Source organism: Vanellus vanellus (assembly GCF_965231255.1).
Source record: "Vanellus vanellus genome assembly, chromosome: 6".
In the NCBI taxonomy this organism is placed as follows: domain Eukaryota; kingdom Metazoa; phylum Chordata; class Aves; order Charadriiformes; family Charadriidae; genus Vanellus; species Vanellus vanellus.
In genome coordinates this window covers 34,459,132-34,478,829 of record NC_138911.1, presented here as the reverse complement: position 1 = coordinate 34,478,829, position 19,698 = coordinate 34,459,132, and the positions used below count along the sequence as shown (strand labels likewise).

Sequence of the window (19,698 nt, the reverse complement as noted above, 5' to 3'; positions counted from 1 at the left end):
TGCCCAGAGCCAAAGTGGACCCCTGCTCCCCTTTTGCTTCTCACTTTCCCCGCTTTCATCCTTTCTCCTGGCAGACCCATAGCAAATGGGGGAGGTAGAGACATCTTCGACCGTCTCTCCTGCTCTTCCTTATTTGCCTGGCCTTTATGTCTTACCACCTCGTCCCCATCCCTGAGGTCTCCCTGCTGGGCTGGTGCTGCTGTTCCATATGCCTGTTTCCCACTACTCATCCCGTACACAAGATGTTTTCTTCAGCTGACCTGCAAGAACATACCCTTCTGCCCATGCCAGTCTGTCTCCACAGCCCTACAAAACCCAGCAAATAAAATCATCTGCGTATCTATTTCACATATTTATGAGTGAGATACTGATCCCTGCATACTGAAAGGGTCCTACGTACAAAAGGGGAAATGAGGACAACGGCATTAAAGGGAGAAGTGGGGGATGGGGAGACCGAGAGCAAGGGCAGGGCAGATGTCAAGGAAGCGAATTTACACTGTTGAAAAAAAATGCAGAAAACTGAAACAGCAGCAGATCAGAGTATCGCTGACAAGCCACATCACTGCTCTTTCCTTGCTAGTTCTGCATTTAAGCTGTCAGTTTTTCCTGCTCCCTGCACCTATGTCTTCACAGTAAAGACCAAGTCCTCCAACTGGCTCAAAAAATGTACAAACAAATTAAAAAAACAGCAGACACCCCTCTTCTCTGTGTTTTCTGTGATAACATACACCTTTCCTTCCCTTTGGCCCCAGTGGGCAAGCTGATCTGTCAGACTGATCCATTTCCGAAGGCAGCCCTCTCAGGCCTCCTCGCTGAATGCTCCGGCTGAGCTTCTGCCCCTCTGCGATCGGGAAAGCTCGTTCCGGCTTCCCCAGCACAGCTCACGCGCCGTGCAGGTCCCAGCGGGCGAAGGATTTGCATGTGATGCCGTTACACATGCCGTAACCTCCCGAAACTCGGCTCCGTTTCCCATCTGTTGTGTGCTATTGCTTTCCCAGGACACAAAAGCAGGTGAAATGTCTGCTGGATGCCGCAGAAACCTCTCAGGCTGCAGTCATGGTAAAATAACTCTCCTTAAAGCAATACAGAGAGATCCTTTTGTGTGCCAGAGCTCCTTTCAGATTGGGTCAGGGAGGTTTTATTGCCCTTTAAAGGATTCTGCAATAAGTGACCTGCAGACTTGAGTTGCATCCCCATCACATTTTAACACAATGCGGACAGCAGATGCTTCAAGAAGATTATATTTCTTCATGTACTTCGGGTCTCTAGGGAGATTACACATTTGGAGTTAAGGGCTTTAGGGCCCCAGCTCTACGGCCCCCGCAGGGGAATTTCTCTGTTTCTGTAAAGCACAGGGTGTTCTGCCAAGCCACCTATATGGAGTCAGCAGGAAATGCTGTTCCTGAGAGAGATTTTACCTACGGCTCTGTCAGGGATAGCTTTTATTATAATAATAGCAGTTGATCAAATAGCTCACAGGGCTGCAACACCTTGCAGCTTGAGTCTTGGAGCCGAGCTTGAGCAGAGGAGCAGCGCTTACGCATTGTACTGTAAAAAGGTTGTTCACATGGGGGGAAAACTGTCTGCCTCTGTAAAGGCAGGCAGAAATGGGCACTTTGTCACAGTTTTTGAAATGCAGCTATCTTGGCCAAGGCAATCATCAGCTGGCCAGCACAGAAGACCTTGCAAGGGAGAGAATGACATCCAAAGATGCAACAAAAGCCCTGACAGGGTCCCCACTGCACACAATGTCAGAGATATTCTAAGTTTTAACGAGGTTTTACAAAGAAGTTGCCTCCTCCTACTCCAAATCCTGCACGACCGTTAATTTATCTGCTTTGTATATTGAAGAATTAAGACCGAGCAAGCCCTGCTAGAATGGGAATTTCCAATTCCACAAGTTTTAGGAATCCAAACCTTGACACCAGCCCCTCTAAAATCCAGTCCTGGGAATATCACTAGCTATCAGTAAAATTCAAGTACAGCTACAGGCACTCCAGGGTGCCAGCACACAGCCGAGATGCTCAGAAGCCACTGGAGCCCCCACTGGCTCCAGCCTGGTCCAGTGCAGGCAGATGATGCTCCCTCAGGCTCTGGCGGGTGGTGAAGCTGGACTGTGCCAACAGGGAGCATCAGTGCAACCCAACTGCTTGCAAGGCAAAAGCATACATCAGCACAGACATGGGCCTTCCCACGCCAGTTCCTGAAATAAACCAAAAAGGTAGCGTCCCTGGCCCGGACTAATTTCTCCCTTGTTCTGTGTCTCGTGCAGTCACCCACAGCTTTGCAGGCTCAGTGCAAAATGCTACTAAATCACAAAGGGAATGTTTTATGCTTGATGGATGCTGAAATAAGGAACAGCACTGGATGGGAACCAAGGGAAACACGGACCTCGCTTATTTCTAAATCCTACCTCAGACAAAACTGCTTCAAATTTCCATGAGTGTTTTCCTAAGGAAGGAGCAAACATTAACCAAGGAAACCAGGATTTACCTCAAGTGCTAAAATCTGCATGAGAGAAATGAGCGTTTTAGCAGGTGCCCTCCAAAGCCTGCAGGGCCATATGGGGCATCAGTTTGGATTTGCGCTGCAGCTGGCCTTCAAGCACGAACTGCCCCACCATGTTCCCCCCACCCTCATGCACAGAGTTTAATGGTGACAGAAACAGTAAATGTCAGGAAGCGTTTGTGCAGTGGAATGTAGAAACTATGGTTAGATAAAGCACTGATCACAAGAAAAGCTGCGTATATATTAAAGAGCCCTTAAATAGATGTCACAAATAGCCCTGATTTCTCTCCTCACCCTGCAAACAGCTGCCACGTGCTGTAGTCCCCTTGTAGGGGAGTAAATTCAGCAATGAACAAAGGATGGTTGAGGATGGCTGTCAGGATGTGCTTTCCTGGCACCTAGCCCACGCCCTTGCTGGGGATCAGCAGCACTGCAGTAGCTGGCCTCGGTGGACTGGGGAGGTCAGGACATCCCTGTGACATCTCATAGAGGTACAGGGAGTCTGCGGTACTTCTCTGAGCTCCCCCAGTCAGCAAACCAGATAGAAATGCCACGTTTGGCCATGATGTTTGGATCGACATCTAACCTTCTTCAGGCTTGGAAGTAAATGAGTTTCTGGGGGGTATGCTTGGAGCACAGTTATTCAGAAGCAATGCAATAATAAATTTCATTGTACTCAAGTCATCAAATCCTCCCACCTTGGTGTATGTGAGCAATGTCTTGCTCTTCCTGGACACCCTCAATATACACAGTTTTGTGGCTGAAGTGGTGGCAGCAATTTCCTTTTTTCTCCATATTTTGAACAGGCGGAAGGAGGAACAGAGGCACTGGTGAGCAGGGGAAGCTAGCAGTGAGGAGGAGAGACTGAGGGAATTCATGCCCATCCCAACCTATTTTTTCCATTGCTTTTAAAATATGTAGTTTTTATGTTACATGTTGACTTCAGTTGTTGACAGACTGCTGAAAAGAGCCAATGTGTTACTCTAGGCATTTTTGGCAGATATGTAGGACAGCTATCCAGTTAAGATCAGCAGCTAACCCACAACAAAGCTTAATCTCCAGCCAAAAGCTTAATCCAACAGAAACCAAACATCTGCCCTCCTCGGGCACTCTGGGATGGAGACAGAGGTCTTGGGCTTCTGGGGTGGCTCCAGAATTGTTCTTCTTCTGACTCCTCCCTGCTGGCAAAGCAGGGCATGTGCACTCGCTCTGGCTCTGCGGTTTAGGTAAGAGACTGCGGTGTGGGGTGACAGCTGCCAGGCTCTCAGAATTACAGCTACAAAACCTCAGAATGAACCATACGTAGATCTAGTACAAAAAACACTATCCCTCCCTTGTCCTGTAAAACCTTCTGCTATTTCTGGCCTTTCTCTCCCAGCGTCTCTTTTCATACACAGGAGATTGAGACCATTATCCCTGGAATAAGAGTGTGCACGCTGCTTTTTTTTCACTGTATCTCATTCCTGACCTCTGCTGCTTTTTTACTATTCTAGTCCTGGTTTATAATAGGAAATTGAAAGCCCAAAGATTTTCTTCACATCTGACATTCATTCATCCTCCCAGCTTCTTTTTTCCCCTGTCAGATTAAAGGCAGAGAGAAAGAAACAGCCAAACCCATGTGTTTATGGTCCATATTTTTAATACCCAGAAACCTCATTCTGTTCTTAGTCTTGCTTTGTGTGACTTTAGTCATTTCACTGACCTTACTCTACATCCTCACCAATGTAAGAAGGAAGTTTGGTGATATATTTAAAGAGTATTTGTTTTAAACATAACATTGAGAGTTAAGACAAACAAGTCTCATGCTCATCTGCCCATTTCCCAGCCCCATGACCTGTCTACATTCCTGATCTTATCATTCAAGCCCAGATATTTGAAAAGTAACCACAGATTAAGAGTGACTAAAGTTTTACCAATTTGGGGCATCCCGATTGTCTTCAGATGGCTCCAGTTAAAACCATGACAGCTGTGCACTCCTGGGGCTGAAAGTACTTCAAGCTGGAAAGCCTAAAATCAAGCCAGCTCAAATCAGAGGCTTTTAAAAGTCATTTGGCCTTTGTATCTGAGTTGGTGAGTCCCCACTGAGAGGTGATGGAAACATGCAGCTCCCAGTGGAAGCTGAACGAGAGCCAGGAGCCAGTTGAATTTAATGTTTGGTACCATAAGGCGGTTGAGTCACACAGCCCAGGATACACCTGTCCTGCTGATGCCATGACAGCACAGCTATGGGGAAAGTCAGTGACGAATGCAGGAGGGCTCCATCTTCTGTCAGCTGAGAGGCACCTTTCCTTACGATGCACTTTATTTTGCAAGGCTGGGAGCATTCTCATTTCATTCCCTTTCCCTCTTGGGTGTGAAAACTCCTGAGGTTTTGGAAAAATATGCCTTCAATGACTGGAATGGATTGGATTGGACTGTGATGCTTCCTGCAGATTTATAAGCCTATATCCTAAAGACCACTGAAAAAAATTTCAGTTATTGGACAATTAATAGCATCCCAGTTCAGCAAAACAGCTCATTGTCCACTCAGCTTCTTGCTGTACAAACATCCTATTTTACTTCAATTAAGTATAAGCTTAATTTGCTGCATAGTTCATTTAATAGAATATGCTGTAGTGATTTAAAAAATAGCTCTGTAAAATCAATTTGTCATGGGTAGTCAATGTAGAGTGAGGATAATGTGATCATAGCCATGGCATCATGCCCAAACAATGAATGGCAGACATGCTTGCCTGGATACTGTATAGTAATTGAGTTCACGGTAGCGGAGTCCTGGGGTGATATTTGAATATATTATTGCTGTGTGCTCATCCCAGTAGAATGGATAAGAAGCATCATACTTCAAGGTAAAAAATAATCACCACAGAATTAATTTGATGTCGTCTTTCCTCTGTGGGTAAATTCTTCTATAATTATCCACTAAGATCTCTTGCATCTGTTCACTAACACTGCTAAGACACAGGACACTGGCTCTCTGGTTTGATCTTGTTTGAGACTGCTGAGTTCCTTGTAGGTGGTGTGTGAGAGTGAGTAACATTCAATTGCCGGGCCTGAAGATGTCTCATTCTTTCAGGGCCAGGCAGAAAATTGTAAGGCACAAACACTGTGGCAGTGGAGACCTTCCTCTGCTGTCTCTGCCTAGGTTTGGTGGTTTCTTCTCTCTTCCATGCCACTCAGCCACCTTTGGAAGCAGTGCAGCAACATCTTCTGGGAAGGATGGTGAGGACATCTGGAGCAGTTGCCTTTGAAGTGTCAGCCATAGGGATCCAATTCATCACTTTAAAGAGAAGTAGAATGAAAAGCATGCGAGAGCCAAAGACCCCAGACTGAAACGATTCATGGAATGAAATGTTCGAGGCTTTGTTTGCTTGCTGGTTTGTGTGTTTGTTGTTTGAAATAAGAGCTATTGGGCTCAGTTCAGCTGCTGGGTTATCAGAGTGATTAATCTGTAACATCACAAAGTGAAGACTTCTTTTCCAAAAACCAAGGCACTTTCACTGCCATTACTGATTTGGAACATGCTCCTCAGGTGGTGAGCTGAACTAAGAGAGTCACATCAGGGTTTTTTTTTTGACATTGCACGTGAATGAGTCTGCCTTCTTTTCAGGGTCATCCCCACTTCTGGCAACTGTATAGAGGTGGGTGTCTGGGATTTACCCTTCTCTTCTGGTGTTGTCCAAGCAAAAAAGTAAAGTCTGCTGGCTCCCACTGTCTCGTTTCTCCACTGAAGAACTCCACAGATGGCGCAAGGGCTGTACCTGAAAGCAACAGATGTCCTGCCATAACTGCTAAAACCAGGCACCATCAGTACTAATTTCATGGTGTCTGACTCTGTGTGTGATGACAAGGGGTACACAGTGCACTTTCTCTACTGGTCACTGTGAGGTGCTTGGATTTTTCTAGTCTAATTGCAGCTTCTCAATAGAGGCTGTCTGCTGTGAAGGATCGCAGAGTGACATGCTGGATGCGCACGTCCCCAGAGAACTGGGCTGATCAAAGAGGAACCACTGAACTACTGAGTTTGCTTCCATATCTGGTCACAACCAAACAGATCTGCTTCATAGGACCAAATATTAAATATGGCTTGAGTTTCTGAGTAATAGGGTATGTTGCAGTTTTTCCATGCTTTAGCACCAAAAAGCTGCAGTGGGGACCTAAGTATAACCTTAGTGAGATATTATCTGCTTTGTGCTATGCTCCTAGAGGCCTACTGCTGTGATATTTGTCATTTCTTGGTCTACCTCAGCATCCCAGGGAAAGCTGAAGGAACTTTTGTGGTGAGAGTGGCAAGGTCTGGTGATTGCAGACACGGCTACTGGGACAACCTCAGCACCTCAGTTAACAGAAACGCAAGACAAAGTAGGAAAAAAAAGGGGTGCTGGTAGGGCACAGGCAAAAGCAGAAGGAGGTCAGGTTTGTTTTATGTAGTGTAAATTGGGTTTAGCATGTATGGGTAAAGATCTGTTCTGGTCACAACAACTCCACACTGATTATTATGCTGCCGCTCTGCCAGTTCATGGCCTTCTCATCTAACAGAACCTTAACAGGGAATATAAAAAGCCTAAAGACTTGAATGACTCCTGCTGTCTCTTTAACCAGAAAAAGCTAAATGAAGTAGGAAGCTGATCTTGGAGGGCAATCTGCTTAGATGTGTACAGGCTAAATGTGGAATAATCCCTGAGGTCTCTCATTTTCTTTGCTGTAATTTGGGCAGAAAGCGAATGCAGCTGAATTTTTCAAAGCTGTAACGTGCAGGTGGGTCTGTCCTCTGTGTGCAAAAGCAGGGAAGGTGGCTAGTCTGCTTTTCTGTAAAAAGGGTAGGAGGTACAGATGGTCTCTTTCAAAGACTCTACATTGCTGCTGAATATTTCTGAAATGCTTTTGGGGGTGATGGATAATTCTGAATCCACAGTAGCACGTGTGAAGAGGTAGAAAACAGAGAAATGCATTCCACCTGTCCTGAGAGAAAAGCTGCTTTTTTCTGGGTGTAAATGTGGGTGGTCAGACAGGTCCTCACTAATACCTGAGAAGGATTCATTATAATTGGGTTTAATCCTTCCTGAGCAGGAAGAAAAAGGTTAATTGCCTAGGGAGAAGCATTTATCCGGTCAGAAGACTGTTCAGAGGACTAAGAGAGGGAGAGAAACACTCAGAATGAGAAGATGGGCTATGTTTTCACAGGTCTGTTGTTCTTCCTCTGTTTATTACAGCCAATGATAACAGTGAGGTTGCTCTGAGCAGCTTGTAGAAACAACAGAAATATGATTTCCTTTTCCTCTACCCCATCCCTGATGCAGATGCAGCTGGGAAAGTCTCAAGTGAAGTGGCTTTGCTAAAGCTGTGCTGGTATGGACGGCATGGAAAATAAAGCATTTTTTACCAGGGTGCAGGCCTCCTTGTGAGATCCTTTGGATTCCCTTTTTTGAGATGGGGGGAACCCCAAAGGGCTGGAAGTAAATCTCCATCTCCTTTGGGGAGACAGCAATGGAGAGAATACATCATTGGAAGTTCCTTTGTGTACTGCTATTGAGCAACCTCTTGGGACCTTAATCCCAGGAAAGCATGAGCTGGCCTATAATCGCTTTCCAGTCTCAGGAGCACATGTTTTTTTTTGTTTTTTTTTTTTATTAAAGAATGTGGTAGGCATCAAGTAGATAACCCCAAGGAATAAGAATATATTAAACTAATTAGATACTAGTCAGCAAGCATAAGGTGGGGGAATTGCTCTGAATATCTGGATTACCCTTGTGAGTCAGAGTTGTTGCTGTGTTCTCATAGAGTGAACTCTTTTGGGGAGACACTTTCACAGGGGCAGGGGAACACTGCTAATTTTAAGGCAAGAATCGAGCGTTGGAAAACAGTAATAAACCTGAGGACTGTAGTCAGTATCAATGAGCTGATGCTGTGTTAGTAATTAAGTGAATGACCTGAAATGTTCCAAAATGTGAAACTATTATCTGAAGATGCTCACAAAAGGCCATCTTGGGTTTGAAGAAGAAACTTTTCTGTGGATTCTGTTCCAGAAATGAAAAATTTTGCTATTAGCTCTTCAGTTCTGGAAGCTTTCAGAATAACTTAACTGCTGAGTATTTATTTGAATAAGAACTGATAAGCATTCCATCCTGTGCCCTTCAAATCAGACTCTGTCCCTTTTGGCTTGCTCCTTAACAAGCTAATCACCATTCCCTTTTTTATTGTAATTGGTGTGTTTGATGTTTGAGGACTCTGCTTCCATGAGACTTCCTTTGTTTTTGCTTTGCCTTTCTGTAAGTTTTGCTCCAGTGTTGCCAGTTTAAAGGACCTCCTTAAAGTAATGTGGTGAAGCTCAGTTCTTATAATCATCTCTTAGCTTTATTAATCCCTTCTTAGTATGAGTTCCAGGGGCAGCTGAAGGCTTAGATGAGAGCAGCCCTCTGCTGTGTCATGCCCGACACGTAAGTCTGTTGAGCCTGCGCTACTTACTCTGTTTACAGTCTAAATAGGTAAAACCAAAACTGAGAAGGAAAACAGATACCCTGTCATTTAGGGACTTGACCGAGGTCACAGAGCAGAGCTGTTTGCAGAGTGCCCTGATTCCCTAGTGACTACTGTCCTAGTCAAACATATGGAAGCTGTGGAGCTGCCTGCTGTGTTGCTGCTTGAGAACATTGATGGTAACTAGGCGTATGTGAACACTTTTCTGATTATCCTCTAGTTATACATTAACTTTCTCAAATTATATGGAGAAGATGATGCACGATTATTTGCCAGCAGGTTTAAAGGCATATCTGTGTATCTGGGAAGTAGAGAGTGGCACAGTCATGACTCCACTGAGAAATGAGATGCAAAGAACTGGCAGAAGAGGCGCCAGGGTATATAGGTTTTGCTCACAAATGTTCTAAACTACCTGGCTGGTAAGATATGCTTCCCTCGCTCAATATCCCGAATGAATTCTCTGGTTTAATACAGGTATTCTGTTTTTGTAGCTGATGGGAAGGAAGCCAGTTGGCCTTGGAGGTGAAATGGAAGCCCTGCTGCATTTGTGGGAGGGAATAAAGTCATCAAGGCAATGTTACTTTTTCCTGCACCTCTGGTGGGAAGGTAGGGGTCCTGCTGCCCCTGTGCCACGCAGGAAACAGTAGTCCAGGACAGAGTTATACTGTGGTGGCACCCTCCTGTTTGCACAGAAACTAAACTGCAGCAACAGACATCCTTTCCCTTCCCCTAGACAGCTTTTCTCAATTCTGGCTTACACTTTTCAAGTCAACTTTTAAAAGGCCAACTACACTAGGAGGAGCTCTTCCCCCATTTCACCTCTTCTCTCCCTGCTCAGCTAGCTATTCACTAAAGCTCCGAGTTGCCTTTGTATGGGCTGCTTACTCCCTGTCCAACTTCTTAAATCCTCTGGACTTCTTTGCATATGTAAGCTCCCTTCAGTGTATGAATGAAACACTAATTCCACTGACCCTTTTTGCATTTCATGACAGTCAGCTTCTTGCTATGTTTCTCCTATTTACTAGTTTGGAAAAGTGGCTGAAGTGTTCTGTATTTTGCAGCTTCACTATAGCATTTCTTTTGTGGTAGACAAAACCCCATCCATGCAGTTCCCAATGCAAAGGCCTTCAGTAAACGTCCCAGGTAATACTGATCTGCTTTTTCGTTCAGTTAGACTAATTTCTAGAGCTGTAAAGATTATGCAGACAACATACATAAAATACTAAGTTCAGTATAAGCTAGAATGAGTTGGAAAACTCACCCTACAGACATTAGTAAAGTCGTGTCAGTCGTGTTCCATGACTGATTCTCTCTGTTACGTTGACATTACAGGGTAATAGCTTCTTCAGTCAGAAGGCATTTCTCTCAGAGCTGGCAGCCAACCAGATGTTTGTAAGCCCCCATTTTGAACACAAGAATCAGCATTCCAATGTTATTTACTGACGAATGAGTGGATGCATAGGACTCTTAACGCTGCAGGCTTTCAAGTTTTATAGATGCTTCATGTGCAGACAACGGTAGGAATTTCGAGGGAAAAGCATGGAAGCACTGTGAAAGGCAAACCCCGAGGATGCCCGAATCGAGGTTTCCCTGCCTGGAGCACACATCCTTACTCTTCCTCCACAGCCTGGCCCGGCGGCTCCCACCTCCGGGGAGGCGCTCACCTTCACGAGCGGGGGTAAACACTGGACACCCCCTCGGCCCCTCCTTTCCCCCCAAGCTGGAGCGACTATAGGAAGGGCGCTACCCGTGGCGGCACGCCGGTGGCGGAGGCGGCCGCAGGACCCTCGCTACGCCGCAGCGCCGGGGCCAAGCACAGACGGCTGCCACCACCCCGGCCCCCGCCACCATGGCAGGCCGCAGGGCGGCGCGCACGCGCGCTACCTCCCCGCCACCCATCCCCCGGAACCACCGCTCCCGGCATGCCCTGCGCGCCACCAGCCTTCATGGGTGCGGGGGATTGGTGGGAGCGGACCCAATCGCGAGTGCAGGTCTTGCCCGGCGGCCCCGCCCCCTCGGCCCCGCCGCGCGGAAGCTTTGAAAAAGTTCTGAGGTGCGCAAAGGCCTCTTCTTCTTCCTCTCCGAGCGGGTCCGGCCCGGCCCGGTTGGAATACCCCACAGCCGCGGGGACGAGGCTGGTTTGCGGCGGGAGCGAGGTTTTGGGGGGCCGGCGGCGGGGCCCGCCCCAGGGCTCCGGCTGCGGGGGCAGCCCCGGGTCCCGGAGAGATGGGGTGGGCGCCTGAATCACCTGGGCGCCCTGTGCCGCCGCAGCGCAGCCCCTGCTGGCCCTGAGGTGTTGGGGTCGTAAGTTCGTTTTTCATTGCCCAGTTCTTCTGCAGCACTTCCGCCACCTGGTGTGGGACCGTGCCGGTGTATGTCTGTGTCTTCCCCCTCACGGGTGTCCTTATCCCTGCCCTGCCCGTGCCGGGACCGCGGAGGGGGCGCGGGCAGCGCTGCTGCGGGCCCCCCACTGCGATCGCTTCAGTCACGATATGAGTTTGCCAGAGGGTGGGCCTCGGCTCCTCTTCAGCTGCAGCGGTAGGTGCGAAGCCAGAGAGCACCGTAATGCTGGAGGCAGAGCGTGCAGTTTGTAGGGTAAATGGTTATTGGTACAGCCGGTAGCTTAGAAGGACACTGAACTCTTCAAATGCTTGGTTCTTTTCTCCTCCTGGCTAAAGAGGATTTGGGAGAGGGGGCAATAAAGTTTCCATCTCGTGAAGATGTGGAGGCCAATGTGTGTGCAAAAGTTTTAACAGTTTCATGTTATTTAAAATCCTTTTTGTTTTGCCTAAGCTTCTTGCTAAATAAATACTAGGAATATTGCCTAATATGCGTGAAACAGCTACGGGCTTGAACATCCGTACAGGTTAGGAAAACACGAGTGGGTTAGACTGCACTGAGCTGAATATCATCCTCTGGAGTTTTGTTTAGTAGACTGGAATGATAGGAAAAAAAAAAGGGAGGGGACAAATGCAAATAGCTGAGAGCTAAGGGGAGAAGGATTCATAGTGGTAGTATAATTTTACCTGCTAGTAAAATGTTCTTAAGGCCTATCTGAAGTAATCAGATACTCTTTAAGCAGGAGTCTCAGTCTCAATAAATGGAATTTGCATAAGTGACTGAATATACCACAGTTGTTGCTACCTTGGTCCAATGGTATTGTTGTTTGCTTCTAGAATCAAACAATATTTACATTGTAGTTCTTTTCTTCATAGGCTTAGCTTTGGCCTCTGGTTTCTTTTACACTGTTGGCTAAATTAAAGAATTCTTTGTTAATTGTGTTTGTTTCATAAATTGTTACATAGAACAGTATGAGATGGGTTTTACTAGTTTCACCATCTTGAGTCTTGCATGCTAAATTGTGTTTCTAGCCCATCAGTCTACTGGGGCCTTCCTACTCTTTCAACATCTGTTACAAATCCTGGGTCAACAGAACTGCGTGTTGTGTTCTAGCAGTATATGTTCTGGGGCTACATACTTACTGTGATTCCTCTACTGTTAGTGTTTAGGCGTCCAAAGATAACCTTATTTTTTTCCTGTGCAGTATAGCATGAGGAGTTCTTGTTCAGTTCACCAATGAGTAATTTCCAGCTTTCTTATGTCCCAGAAACCTATGCCCTGTAAGCATTTTTGACTCTTCTGTTCTTACTGGCATGATCTCATACATGCTCAAATATGAGGCGATATAATTTAACATAACTGCTTTCAGCGTGGTAATATAATTTAATGTGACATGGACTTATATTGGAAGCCTATATCACACTAAATTACATATATACACACATGTGTGTGCACACTTCCCTGCTCTTTAGCAAGGAGTGAGTGTAACTGTCTGCTCAGTCATATTCCAAGCATCTTTCAAATTTTTTTTTGTTTGTTTGCCCTGTAGATTGGGGAGCATGGCTGCTAAGAAACTAAGAAGAGCAAGGTTGTCTCAGGAGCTGTGTGAAAGGCTGAGTCGCCATCAGATCACTACCTGTCAGGTGAGAGGGTTATTTTATGTTTGGGGGTGTGTGTGTGTTTTAATGTGTGTACTGTTTACTTTTTTTGCAGTTTAATTTACAGGGAGCTTTACTTTCTATAAAGAAGGGGGCATTTCAGGCTCCATCTGGCCTTCTGCCTTGTAAAAAAATCTAGCTTTAAAGTGATAGATGCCTAACTAAAACATTTAGACTTGTATGTACTTGCTACCTTCCCTTCTAAAGAACCTGAAGATGCTTTATTTTAGCAGGGGTGTGTAGCTACTACTTGCATGGAGTAAGATATCCATTTCACAAAACCACATTTATACTACATAATCACGTGTGTGAACATGCTGTGATGTTATGCTATCAGTTATGGGTTGATTCAGCAGTATGTTCTGAAGTTGTTCTCATGAATGCTCACCTAAAGAGAGCCAAGAGGCCCTATGTATTTCAGTAGTAGGCATGTTAAATACAGGCTCTAGCCCTAGGACTGCAATCTAGAAGACGATGTAATTTGAATATTTTTCAGGTAGGTAGAGACTTCTGTGGGCAAAAAGGTGTTACCTTGTTTCAGTTCCATCACACAGTTCTTGAGTGGTTGATCCTTTGACTCCATGTCCTTTAAAATAGGAATACAATTTCCTTTACTATACTGGTATCAGATCAAGGTAGGAGAGGTATAGCATAACAATGTGGCACAGTTGGTAAACCTGTGGAATGTATACTGGTTGTATATAAATTGCATCAGTTTAGTCCCCAGTCTTGATTTCTAGCTTGTGCTCTCTGAACTGTTCTATCATCTTTCAGGACTTTTTATGTCTTTCCCTCTTGGAGCTAATGAAAGTGACAGGACAGAGCTACTATGATGTGCAGAAGCTTCTTTGTAAAGTCAGCCGGGCTTGTGCTCCCAAAATGCAGACAGTAAGTATGCTTGTGTTGATTCTGTTTTCCATACAATATCTGGGAAAAAGTATAGTATTACTCATGTTTTTACCTGGAAGGTTTGTGATGTCTCAGTTTGATTGCACAATGAAATAATACTTTTATTTTTAAATCTAGAGCTCTGAGGCACTCGCAGTGACTTTTGTTAGGTATTATAGCCTCAAGAGATTGTTCAGGCTTGCAGAATCGGTTCTGAGTGCAATAGGGAAATGTGGCATTCTCTCTTGCAGTCCAGCACATAAAAATTGCTTCTAGTTTGGAGCCTGCAATTAAAAAAAAAAAAATCATTGTTTAGTGCAAGCAAAGAATAAGAATTTCAGTATAAATTCTTTTTAGACATAAAATTGGTGCCCAGAAGTGACGTGATCCTGAAAATAACTTCTTGAGGATTTTTTCCATCCATGTAAATGAGCTGTAGTGTGGTTTAGGCTACAGGTAGCCTAAGAAAGAGAGAGATGTCACCTGCAATGCAGTGCCTAGACTTTTTCTTCTTTTTTGTTTGAATCCAGGTGAAGAGATGTCAGAAATGGTGTCTTGTTTAGAACAGAGAGAACATGGACAGTTCTGACCTGTGTCAATGCAGACTGCCTTTTTTCCTGGAAAAAAAAAAAAGCCATGTTAAAGTTTATTATGTGTAATTGGGATAGAAAGTGTAACAGTAACTCTGTGAAACTTTAAATTCACATACTGCGTTAAAGTTAGTGATATGCAGAATTAATATGGCTTCTAGTGAATGAATTAAAAGCTAACTAGTTTTCCATCAATGACTGTTAATAGTCATCAATAAATTGAATACAAATTGAAGTTTTAAGTAGACTGCTGGCATTTGCTTTTGCCTGTCATCCACACATCACTATTCAATCAAATTTCTGGAATAAAATAAATCTTTGCCAAGAAGCTTGGCAGATAGTGAAGTTTGTCAGACATCAGCTGTTAAGGACTGTTAATACAGAGCCAGCTGATAGATGACCCAATATGTAAATGCATACGATACAGAGCTGTTCTTCCAGATGAGGAGGATATTAGCTATTTTTAAGGGCTGTGGATTGAATCTTTGCAAACATAGGATTTCAAATGGACTTGAGATCAGAGGGACTGATATAGCGTCATGACTGATGTAGCAAGAAAGTTTGACAATATATTTGAGTAAATAAAAAAAAAAGATAGTAGGAGTTATAAATAAGGGGAAAATACCAGATCGGAAGCATTGGCAGCAAAACTTGAGAGTATGCCAAGATACACAGTAAAACTTTAATTTCTGGAAAACTTACCTAGGAGTATGAAGTACAGAGTGAAGCCTACTGAGCTTATCAGAGAGGAAGTTAGTTAAGGGGTAACTTGATCACATTATACGCTGAATAGAAAAAGATAATTATATTGGAAGTCTCTAAAGTCTAGCTGAACAAAAGCTGAACGAGATCCAGTGTCTGCAAGATAAATTAAAAAATAAGTCCCTGAAATGGGAAGTAATAAGAAAATCTTTAAAAACTAACATAAGTTACCATTGGAAAAGATTCATTCACTTGAACTGTGATTTAACAATTGAATTAATATTTTCTTTTACTGAAAGACAGTCTGGTTCAACCATAATTTTGTGGGTTAAATACTGAAATCACTGGGTAAGATTTTAGAGTCCACGTTAGGCAGGAAAGCTAGGCTAGAATATTGTTTGTTTCCATGGTCTACAGGGTTTGTTTCCAGTCTACAGGGTTTATGTCCTGTCAGAGGGTAAACAAAACATGATTAAACATGATGTTGCAAATCCTACTTCATCAGTACACGTATTCACTCTTAAAGTGAATCTGAGCATAAACTCCGATCCATATGAGTGAGGTAAAATTAATTGTATTTTGTATTGGTCTTTCCTGTGTCTTGAAAGCTATTTTTTCTAGATTTCTTCTCAATAGAACTGAGGAACAGAGAAGGTCTGAATGAATTTCAGATATTATTCTAATATGCTACCTGTCATAACATGGGGAAGAACTGTAACATAAGAAAGGAAGGTACAAGCTATCTTCTCTTAACCTGTTCGTTGAACTAGCTGGAAATTTTTCTGATCAACTTAAGCAAAAAAAGTGCACTTGTTGACCCAACAAGTATGGACTAAAACATCTAGGATTCAATGGTGTGGTTAATTAGTTATTGATTCCTGTGGAGGTGCTTCCATAGTACATCATATTCCCAGAAGACTGTCTTAAGGCTGGGATAAATCTGATGCCTAGATATCTTTCAGGCATGGAGAAATCAGATTTTCTGCAGTGGTCAAGTATGGCAGGTTCTGGTGATATACTGTGACAAGGCTTTGAAAATCTGTTGTTGGGCCAGGAGTCTGAAACTTCTAGGAAACTCTTAACTATAACTAGAGCAATAACCATTAGATCTTGGACTGTTCCTTTTAAAATCAAACCTCTGATGTTCAGGGTGTTCAGTGGCTGAGGCATGCATCAGTATGACGAGGTGTCCACAAGGTGCAAGCAAGACCTGTTTCATAGAATGGTTTGGGTTGGAAGGGACCTTCAAGATCCTTGAGTCCCAACCCCCCCTGCCATAGGCAGGGACACCTCCCACTAGACCAGGTTACTCAAAGCCCCATCCAGCCTGGCCTTGAACACTTTGAGGGATGAGGCCTCCACAACTTCCCTGGGCAACCTGTTCCAGTGCCTCACCACCCTCACAGTAAAGAATTTCTTCCTAATATCTAATCTAAATCTACTCTCTTCCAGTTTGAAACTGTTACCCCTCATCCTATCACTACACTCCCTGATAAAGACTCCCTCCCCATCTTTCCTGTAGGCCCCCCTTGGGTACTGGAAGGCTGCTATAAGGTCTACCTGGAGCCTGTCCTTCTCCAGGTTCAACAAGCCCAACTCTCTCAGGCTGTCTTCATAGGAGAGGTGCTCCATCCCTCTGATCATCTTTGAGGCCCTCCTCTGGACCTGCTGCAACAGGTCCATGTCCTTCTTATGTTGGGGTACGTCCAGAGCTGGATGTGGTACTCCCGGTGGGGTCTCACCAGAGCAGAGGGGCACAATCACCTCCCTTGACCTGCTGGCCACACTCCTTTTGATGCAGCCCAGGATGCAGTTGGCCGCCTGGGCTGTGAGCACACGTTGCCAGCTCATGTTGAGCTTCTCATCAACCAACACCCCAAAGTCCTTCCCCTCAGGGCTGCTCTCAATCCATTCTCCGCCCAGCCTGTATTTGTGCTTGGGATTGCCCCGACCCATGTGCAGGACCTTGCACTTGGCCTTGTTGAACTTCATGAAGTTTGCGCGGGCCCACCTCTCAGGGCTGTCAAGGTCCCTCTGGATGGCATCCCTTCCTTCCCGCCCGTCAACCGCACCACACAGTGTGGTGTCATTGGCAAACTTGCTGAGGGTGCACGCAATCCTGCTGTCTGTGTCACCAACAAAGGTGTTAAACACCTGTATTCCTCCCAGGCTACCTGTCCTTGCTTCCACCCTCTGTAGGCTTCCTTTTTCTGTTTGCATTTGTCCAGGAGCTCCTTGTTCATCCATGCAGGCCTCCTGGTGTTTTTCACCAGCTTTCTCTTTGTTGGGATGCATCACTCCTGAGCTTGGAGGAAGTGATCCTTGAATGTTAACCAGCTTTTTTTTGGGCCCCTCTTCCCTCCCCAGGGCTTTATCTCACAGTACTCTACCAAGAAGATCCCTGAAGAGGCCAAAATCTGCTTTCTGGAAGTCCAGGGTAGTGAGCTTGCTGTGCTCCCTCCTCACTGCCCTGAGAAATGTAAATTCCACCACTGTCATTGCAGACAGTGCTGCCCTTAAGCTTCATATTCCCCAGCAGCCCAATTTCTTTTGGATACATCATGTTTTGTTGTTTCCATCTCAGCATTTCCATTTTGCCATTTCTTCTTTGTCTGGTTTAAATTGATTCCCCAAATTAAACTAATTCTTATGAACTAAAATTCTGATCTTGGACTAGTTCCTCTAGTCAGTGGAGGAACTAGGAATTCAGCTATTTTCAGTTCTCTACCTGTCCTGTCTTTTTGACTAGTCTTCCTCAAAAAAGTGGAAAATTATAAATGGCTACAGGATCAGCCCAGGCTTGTTCAAAGACTTGGGGATGTTTACCAAACCTTTCCTTGAACCCAGGTAATTTCAAATTGGTAATGAACATTGGCCAAGGAGTTCTTGATTTTAGGTTTCATGTGAATGTTCTGCATTGGTCACTAACCATAAATATAGTGTTTCCTTATTTAAAGTTGGAGTTTTACAGGTTGAAAGCAAGTCTTGTTGAATAGAAACAGAGAAAACCTTTGAAACATGATTATTAAAAGCTTATTATCATTAAATATTGTGGCGAGGAAGATAAACTTGTATAGCTCACAGAGCAAATTTAAATGGGATGTAAATGCGATGAAGGGTGATGAGCTAAGAGGGGACTATAGCTAAAGGTAAGAATAGTTTGCTCATTGGCAAGTGTTAAGTCATTCCAGGTTGATGAAAGCAAATGTGAGAAGTTTGCTGTTTCCATCAAAAAAAAAAAAAAGGGCGTTTTCTGATTTGTGTGTTTTCTTTTGCTTTTTTCTCTCCTTTTCTAGGCTTATGAAATGAAACTGAGGAGGTCTGTCAATCCCTCTTCAGCCTTTTTATCCACCACACTGCATAGTTTGGATAAAGTCTTGCATGGTGGAGTACCCTGTGGATCCCTCACAGAGGTAACTTGTTTAACATATTTTACTGCAGCTACATGCCTAGAAGTCAAAAGTCACAGACAGGTTAGACTGTTTTGTGTCAGGTGCTTTAAACAGAAAAAATATAAAAAAAAAATCGAATGAGAATGCATTTTTTAATTGCACTTTTTTGGGGTGTGTTGTTTGGTTTTTTTTTTTGGTGTTCTCCTCCCCTCCCCCCCCTCCCCCTCCCCAGCATGTCGGGTAAGTAAGAAAATGAAGGAATTAAAAAAAATCTGTTGACCCTATTTTTATTTTTAAAAAGTGAAAATTTTCCCAGGAAATTTGGGAGAATCATTGGCTTGATTTTACAGTGGGAAAGTTGCAGTGTGGTTTCATGGTCAGAGCACATGGTGCTGAATCAGGAGCCTCTCCTTTTAATAATGACTCACTCTGACTTTACCAAGTCATTAGTTTTTATGAAGGTACAATAAGCAATTAGGACAAAAATGTGAAGCATATAGGCATGAGAATGACTTTACAGAGCTTTTCTATATAAATAATGAATTTATGCAATAGGTATGTAATGCATTCTTTTTTAAAAAGACTGTAATTAAGGCCTGTATTATATGCACATACATCGCAACACTACAAATTGTATATCTATGTATAACTCTCACTCTCTGGCTTTTGGATGCAGTGCTACTTTTGCTTAGAATTTTGTTTTAAGAACAAGGGGACATTTAATCTAGTACCTGGATTTCTCTGTGGCCTCGCAGAAAGTGATCACAGCTTGCACAGTTTCTATAATCTGGAAAGAAAGGATTTGTGTGGATCCTCATAGGAGTCATTGAGTATTATAAAAATATAAAGATGCAACCTCTGGTTTAGGAATTTGCTGAGCTACAAATGGAGATGGAGAAATGTATATATTGGAGGGAGTATCAATATATGTGTGCCGCCTTCTTATGTTATTACCCTAGCCATCTGTTGTTGGCCCTTGGTAGAGACAGAATCCAGAGATAAATGGACCTTGGTTTTACGTGATGTGGCTGTACTTGCTGTCTTAAAGTTCAGAATTCAGCTGTGCACTTGAAATGAATGGAAAAATATATTATGTGCCTCATGCTCTGAATTTAGACAGGTTGAAACCATTTTTTTTTTTTCCTT

The 19,698-nt window shown here is 44.1% G+C and overlaps 1 protein-coding gene across 1 annotated transcript in view; it reads left to right on the top strand.

Moving 5' to 3' along the window:
- Positions 1–12,881: 12,881 nt before the first annotated feature.
- The window catches only part of RAD51B (RAD51 paralog B), a gene marked incomplete at its 5' end in the record, with an annotated part of 436,742 nt that continues 429,925 nt past the window's right edge, over positions 12,882–19,698 (top strand). The window contains 3 exons of the mRNA XM_082485944.1: positions 12,882–12,965; positions 13,755–13,868; positions 18,457–18,573. Coding sequence (XP_082342070.1) covers positions 12,882–12,965; positions 13,755–13,868; positions 18,457–18,573 — 315 coding nt within the window. The remainder of the gene's footprint in view (positions 12,966–13,754; positions 13,869–18,456; positions 18,574–19,698) is intronic.